The sequence below is a fragment of the Cibotium barometz genome, chromosome 19 (assembly GCF_041138505.1).
Source record: "Cibotium barometz isolate CiBa-2024 chromosome 19, ASM4113850v1, whole genome shotgun sequence".
Classification (NCBI taxonomy): Eukaryota; Viridiplantae; Streptophyta; class Polypodiopsida; order Cyatheales; family Cibotiaceae; genus Cibotium; species Cibotium barometz.
The window spans coordinates 7,747,302-7,754,939 of NC_141064.1; the positions used below are offsets into that span (position 1 = coordinate 7,747,302).

Genomic DNA, 7,638 nt, shown 5'->3' on the forward strand with positions numbered 1-7,638 from the left:
CTACAGGGACTCTCACAGGAGTTTCTGGAGGATTTTTGGACCAGGCTCTGGGCTAGTCGATAGGCACGCAGGATCTCGACTTTCCAATGGCTGGTCGCCCACAGAGGCTCTGCAGTTGGCACCTAGCTTGTCTACAGCGGTCTTCCGGCGGCCTGCGGCCGATGCGGCCACCCTATGGAGACACAGAGACATTGCCTATGGGATTGTCTCAGGCACAACAGATTTGGCTGCGGATGCTGCGCATTCTACCCCCCCTCTCTCCATATTTGGCTACGGATGCTGCGCATTCTGCCCCCCCTCTCTCCAAAGGGTATGTATACGTGGGGTGCCGCTGCTTGGTCGACTTCGTCAGGGCTTGCTATGAGACGGAGGAGGACAGCCAGGCCATCAGATTCATTAGGGGCTAGCCTCGCCTAGTTCTTTCACCGGATTTCTCGTCCGCCGGCTAGACACAGGAGAGGGATCTACGATGGGAGCTCCTCAGCAGCCTCACCATATGGTTCACCTGGAGAGCCCGGTGTTTCAGGGCCTCGAGGGGAGACTGGAGCCACCAGCAGAGACTGTTCGGGGGATTTGGCAGGAGTTGATCCACACTCTGCGAGGACAGTATGACCGCATCCGGGGTGACTCGGATGAGGCGATCTTGCGGCGCCAGGCCTTCCACACCACCTGGCGCAGCGGCCCCTTCTATACCCTACACGCGGGTTCCCCCCGCTGGCACTATAGGCCACCTGTTTGGCTTTTCCCCCCTCCTATTGTATGATATAGCCCCTCAGTCTTTGTACTGATATTTGTATTTTTCTGCACCTAGGGAGAGTCTCCCTAGCTGCCTTGCTTGGATCTCTGCTTTGTTTTCTTATGAGCAGGAGAGGATCTTTTGTAGCCCTACGGGCGTTTTTATATAACTAATGAAAGGATCTTTTCTCGGAAAAAAAAAACAGACAAAAGGGAGCTAGAGCGCTCCTACAAGAAAACAATGATATCTGTTGGCCCCAAGTTTGGCGCCCCTTTCGGTATTTCTTTATTTACATTCAAGGAAGAGTCCAATTGAGTACAACATGGCCAAACATGGCTGAAAGTAATAGCATGCCCAAGATGTTCACACCTTTGATCTTCTTAACATAGAAGTCCCGCACAGTCTTGTGCTAATTCCAATACACAAACTTGCATCCCTTTATACCAAGAAAATACATTCAAGAGGCCTCGAACAACGTAGCCAAATTGCCCTTACTCGCAGCCAAAAACACAGCCACACATCAGCCCACAGACTTGTCCAAAACCGTTCCTCGGGTTGCCCTGTTTCCACCCTCCGAACTGCCAAACCCTTCCTCTCACAAAGGGCCAGAGGAGCACCTACAAGACAGTCACGAGCCAGTGAAAGAAAAGACTCAAACACCACCTGTTCGTTTGCAAGCACGCGGCGCGAGAGAGAGAGAAAGAGAGTCCAAGCTCTGGGTCTCACCCTACACACACAGGAGAGAGAAAGCTACTTGCTTTCTTCTTCACCACCTCCTCCCCTCGGCTGTGCGCCTGTGTGCGCTGCTTGCAACCCGTACCTCCAGTTTGCCAAGAGAGGGAGAGAAAGCCTGTGCCCTGTTCATTCCCACCTCCTGCCGTACTGCGCCTCCTGCAGCTGCCTTCCAAGAGAGAGAGAGAGAGAGAGAGAGAGAGAGGGTGTGAGAAAAGCGCCTCCTGTCCTGCACCCGCCTGCAATCCTACGCCACCTTCCACCAAAGAGAGAGAGAGAGAAAGCGCAGTCCAGCCCAACTGCTTTTTCACGAGAGAGAAATGCGTGTCCTGCTGTACTGCACCTCCTGCTGCCCGCCTCCTTCCAAGAGAGAGCGCGTGAGAATACCTGCTCGGCTGTGCACCGCCTGCAGTTTACCCGCCTGCTTGCCAAGAGAGAGAGCAAGCGTGCCGCAGCCCTGCGCCTTTTGCAGCCGCCTGTAGTCCTCTGAACTGCCAAACCCTTCGAAAAGAGAGAGCTAGAAAAAAAATGCAGTTCAGCCCGCCTTCCTCCCAGGTGGAGTCCCCCTGCCAAAAAAAAGAGTCACCCCCAAGGGGCCACGATCCTCCCAAAAAGGGTGTTGTTTTTTTAATGGTTTTCAAACCTTTGTCCCCTCCCCCCACATGGGGTTATGAAAAGGAACATTAATAATACCTAGTGTCACCTTTGACCCCAAGTGTGAACATTTAACAAATGTCCTGCACATTGACCCCCATGCCCAATGTTCACTGGCTCTTCCCACACCCCCCAGCTAGGGATACACTGTACGTGACGAATTGCCAAAAATACACAGGGCCGTGACATGGACATGTTGGTGGTGGAATATGTTATAACCATTGTCGTTCAAGATCTTGTTAATGGGATTGCCTTGACCTTTGTTTCATCCCAATTTGGTGGGGTGAAAGTGGCTGTTAGCCATATGCTGTCTTCAAGCTGTTCAAGGACATGGAACATACGCAGAAATTGATGGGGAGTTTTAGGCTTGCCCTAAAGTAGACGTGAGTATCTACTAGCTCTGTGTGAAAACACAATGTTCGTTGAGTTTCAGATGAGGATTTGACATGGGAGATCTTGTACTGGAAGCACATGGCACTAGGACTTGGTTGTGCGTTCAGTGGACTAGTGTTTGCCAACAACAAATGCAGGATGCCATCTGGTATGACAGTTGAGTTGCGATGTGTGTCTGTGCTAGGGTTATTACGGTAGAGCTTGTTGCACTTTGTGACTAGATGTCCTATTGGGATTCAACTCTCGGATGAGAGGTGGATTGATAGTAAGCAATTGGATCTTTGTACCAGGCTCTACAAGAGGAGTCTTACATTGGCCTAGGTAAGAGGTTAGACATGAGTAGATGCTATGGAGGATGTCCGGATCCAGGGATTGGCTTACATAGGCTTGTCTCCTTATACATTCACAAGGACGTGAATTGAATTGAAGGGGGGAAGCATGTTACATCCCAACAAGCCTAGGATTAAGGCTAGGGGCGTGTGCTAACCCAGGATTAGGGTTAAGGTTAACCCAAGATTAGGGTTAAGGCTTAGCTAGGGCGTGGGGACTTGGAGGGTTCATACGTGGGCTAAGGGCTGCTAGCAAGAAGAGGTCTTGATTGGCTAAGAGCTTATAATTAATAGCCTAGAGCTAATAATGGCTAAAAGCTTATAAGTAAAGCATGAAAGCTTATAAATAAAGCAAGGCCCAATAATAGCCGGGTTATTACTATAAAAGTGACCTTGGGGTCACTTATCAAAGAAGAGGTCAAGTAATCACACGGTGGCATGGAGCTACCAAGGAAGGGTTTAGGATCTCGTGGCCATGGAGCTGCAAGGTAGGTGGTTCGGCCTAGTGGTATGGGACACTAGGTTGGGGCCATGGTGAGTTGCTAGCCACAATCCATCGCGGTCAGGTCTAGGAAACCTCATTAGGGTTTCGGCTGTGAGGCAGTGGGAGGATACCTTGAGCTGGTCAATCGCGATATGCATAGCATGTGACGTGTGTATTTGTATGTATCTTGGGATCTCCATGAATCCATGCTCAAAGAGTCTCAATGAGTGATCTCTATAGAACTCACACTTTTTACCAATCTTGACAGCAACACCCATGTCCGATGTATGTGTAGTCTGAGTAGATCTAATCAGATGATCCGTTTGATCTCATGTTGTGAGAGGCCGTGGTAGGGGGAATCTAAGCTATACTGAAATGGGGGGAGATGGTCCCTCTGTATGCCATGTGCATGAAACCACTCAACTACGTCCAAATACCGTGCATGTATCAGTAATGGTGGTGGCTGTGTGGACAAGGAGGAGGGCAGTCCAGCGCGCCTCACCCACTCCCTCTCCCTCTTGCGATATAGCTGCATAGAGGACTTTAGTGCTCTCCATGGGAGGTGATCTTTGTCAAGAGTGTATACATGCTGAATGAATGTGACGGTCTGAAAGAGGGCATCTATAACCAATGGGGCCACACCAAACTCTGCACGCATGATGTCATGGGGTACATACGGCTCACACCTGATTATGCGTGACATCATCATCACCTGTAGCCTTTCTATGCTCCTCCACTCATTCTTTCGTAGGCCTGGCCCCCAGAAGGCTGCACCATACATAGCTGCTGGTTGTACTAAAGTGTCAAAGAGCCAACACTTAGCCCTGGAAATGTACACTCTTTCTAGACGGGCTAGAGTGGCATGCCCCCTCGCAAGTCGGTCAGTGGCAGCTGTGGTCATGCAAAACTGGGCAGCTGTAAAAGTGACTCCAAGGTATGTGTACTGATGCGCAATCTCCACTGGGGCTTCTCTATATAAAAAAGATAATCGTGGAGTGATGTGTTGAAGACCATAACCTTGGTTTTTCCCAAATTGACTGAAAGGTCTCTCCCTGCAAAATCTGTTCAACACATCCAAGTATTTCTGCAAATCCTCAGCTGAATATGAGATCAAGACAATGTTGTCAGCATATAGCAATACGGGCGCTACTGTCTGGGCCAGGAGAGCGTCTACCTTCGAAGCTGTCCACAAATACTGCAGTCTCATCAATGTATAGACTTAAGAAGTGTGAGAGTGGGCAGCCCTGCTTAATCCCAATAGTGCTACATATATCTCCGCAAGAGGCCACGATGCATGTACTCGGCGGCCAAGTACTGCTTCACATAGTGCCATCACACCCCATATCATATCATGAGAGAGAGAGAGAGTGAGAGAGGCTTAGTTTTGTTTATGTTGTAGGTTCCTGGGACTTGGAGATGGATGCTGGGGGTATCAGCTGTACCAGCAACCGTGCAATTTGTTTTGACGTTAGTTCTTCCGGAATCTCCTCGCTGGCTTTTCTGGAAGGCAAGTTGCTTCCAAACATCTTTCTGAAGAATTTTAAAATATATGACAGTATATAACATATGGTGAGTTTACCATGCAGGGCAAATGTGAAGATGCAGTAGCTGTACTTGAAAAAATTTATCCTCGAGAACAACTGGAACACGAAATCCAGGAGCTAACGTCTTCAGTCAACAAGGGCCTTGATATGGAGGATTCCACAAGAAGTTTAGGATGGTTTGAGCTGTTGGAAAGAAAGGAAGTACGAGCTGCATTAATTGTTGGGGTTGGCCTTCAGGTATAGTATCGAATCAGCCAGGAGTCCTGATCTGATGACATACATGTGTGGCACACCATAACCCACATGATAGAGATGATGCAGTATAATCACCCACTTGTTGACCTAGAAGTGCCGTACAGTCGGCAGCCACAAAGGTTGTGATAGAGATGATGTGGGTCGATGTGCGAACGTATCCACCCATATGATGGACATTATGTATACAAGCTGCTTCATGATAGAGATGATGTGGGTTTATGTGTGTACACATCAACCCACATGATTAAAGATGATGTAAATGACCTGCTTCAGATAAAGATGATGTGCACATCAATCCACACGATGGAGATGATGTACATGACCTGCTTAACGATGGAGATGTACACATTATGAAGATGATGTACATGACCTGCTTCATCATAAGAGACGATGTGCACATCAACCCACATGATGGAGATGGTGTACATGACCTTCATGAAAAAGATGATACGAGTGACTAATCAACTCAGATGATAGAGATGATGTGCTCATCAACCCACATGATGGAGATGGTGTACATGACCTACTTCATGAAAAAGGTGGTATGGGTAACTAATCAATCCACATGATAGTAGAGATGATGTACATCACCATGATAGAGATGTGGGTTGCCAGTGTACATTATAGAGATGATATACATGACCTGCTTCATGAGAAGAGATGATGTGGGTCATACGCACATCAAATGCAACGGACCTGCTTCATGATAGAGATGATCAGGTTTGATGTGTGTACATGTCACCTACATGATAGTGACAATGTCTCCCATCTCTCCACACGTCTTCGTTCCACATGATAGATATGATGTATCTCCCCTAAGTGTCTGCGTGTCTGAGTGCCATGACAATGCCTGTCAAACTATACATGCACTAATACTTGTGTTTCTAACTTAATATTTGTTTCTATTTGCAGGTGTTTCAGCAGTTTGTGGGCATCAACACTGTAATGTATTACAGTCCTACGATCATGGAGATGGCTGGATTCACATCCAAACGTTTGGCTTTGATGCTGTCATTAATAATTGCTGGTACAAATGCACTTGGCACTATCGCAGGAATGTACCTGATAGATCGTATTGGACGAAGACATCTAGCTATCTCTAGCCTGATTGGTGTGATAGTGGCCCTTCTGCTGTTGTCTGTGTCGTTTCGGTTGTCGGCAGCATCATCACCGTCGTTTGAAATAGAAGCTTCGGATGTCGTGTGTCCAGCATTTGTGAATGCTTCGAAAGTCGTGTTGTGGACCTGCAATGATTGTTTGCTACGAGGGTGTGGTTTCTGTGCAGCTGAAGGGAATCTGGTATATAATCTTGTCAGCAGACATTATTGTGGCACTTAAAACTTTCCATCAGAACCTTGTCTTAACGAAGCGTGACGGTTATAACTAACTTTCCATCATTACCCAGGCCTCAATGACATTGTTGTTATAACTCACTTTTTTTTTTCTTTCAGATGAATGCTGGTAGTTGCCTTCAGTTGGGCAGCTCAGCTACATGCACAGAACAGTCTCGGACTTGGTATTCAAGTCTTTGCCCAGGGAATTTTGGCTGGATGTCTGTGCTGGGTCTTGGCCTTTATATAATCTTTTTCTCTCCTGGTATGGGACCTGTTCCCTGGACTGTAAACTCAGAGATATACCCTTTGCAGTACAGAGGTGTATGTGGAAGCATTGCAGCAATGTCAAACTGGTTATCAAACCTGATAGTATCAGAATTGTTCCTTTCTCTTGTAGAGGTTGTAGGGACAATGATTACGTTTCTCATCTTTGGGCTAATTGCATTATTTGCTTTGATTTTTGTCTGGAAGTTTGTTCCTGAAACCAAGGGTCTTTCTTTTGAAGAAGTTGAGAGGCTTTTCAAGGAGGAGACTAAAGGAGGATTGTACAGAGACAGTGGTCACAGTCAAAGGGTTTGAGGATTCATAGGTTTGTGGTACATCATGCTGTTATTTCCTTCAAAGGAAAGGCAGGCATGGTCTAAATTCATAAAGAGACATATAAAGGGCCTTCGTGAATTTAAGGGGAAAACACATTTCTTCATAATGTTTAAATAGGTTTGCCAACGTAAGTGCTGTATAAAAAATGACAAGACAGCGATTTTTTTTTTTCAAAGGAGGTTTATGATTGATCATGTGAGGCATTGTTTTTGGGCTTGGACACTACATGAATTTGATTGCATATGAAATTTTGCAAGTTCTTGTGGATGCATAAAAATCTGGAAGACTCAAGTGGCCATTAGGATTTTTTTAGATTGTGCACTAATAATTGGCTGATAGGATTTTTTAAATTGTGCTCTAATAATTGGCTTTTGAGTTTTGAAAAGGATCAATATTAAACTTACATTATCTTGTAATTATTTTCTAATGTGTCTTTATCTTAGCTTCTTGTATAAGAGACCTTTACAAAAGAGGGCCACATATAGGGTGTTTTTAACTTAAAAAGCACTCAGAAGATTTTTTATGGGCTGTTTTAGCTTATGCAAGTGACCTATAAAAAAGAAATCTACATATATGG

The 7,638-nt window shown here is 46.3% G+C and overlaps 1 protein-coding gene across 3 annotated transcripts; it reads left to right on the forward strand.

Annotated features, from left to right (window-relative positions):
* Positions 1–657: 657 nt before the first annotated feature.
* LOC147628170 (putative inositol transporter 2) lies at positions 658–7,255 on the forward strand. Of its 3 annotated transcripts, none has more exons than XM_086813214.1 (5): positions 658–4,835; positions 4,915–5,109; positions 6,040–6,154; positions 6,338–6,426; positions 6,579–7,255. In XM_086813214.1, the coding sequence occupies exons 1-5, from the start codon at positions 4,749–4,751 to the stop codon at positions 7,038–7,040; spliced, it is 948 nt and encodes a 315-aa protein (XP_086669340.1). In that variant the 5' UTR covers positions 658–4,748; the 3' UTR covers positions 7,041–7,255. The 3 variants fall into 3 exon arrangements, with proteins under 3 accessions (XP_086669340.1, XP_086669339.1, XP_086669341.1); XM_086813215.1 differs by having other exon boundaries at positions 669–4,835; positions 6,040–6,426; positions 6,579–6,723; positions 6,933–7,152; XM_086813213.1 differs by having other exon boundaries at positions 667–4,835; positions 6,040–6,426.
* Positions 7,256–7,638: the final 383 nt, after the last annotated feature.

Coding starts and splice junctions, on each gene's coding strand:
- LOC147628170 (XM_086813213.1), top strand. CDS start 4,749: ATGCTGGGGGTATCAGCTGTACCAGCAACCGTGCAATTTGTTTTGACG. Junction 4,836..4,914: donor CTCGCTGGCTTTTCTGGAAG/GCAAGTTGCTTC, acceptor TTTACCATGCAG/GGCAAATGTGAAGATGCAGT. Junction 6,427..6,578: donor GTGCAGCTGAAGGGAATCTG/GTATATAATCTT, acceptor TTTTTCTTTCAG/ATGAATGCTGGTAGTTGCCT.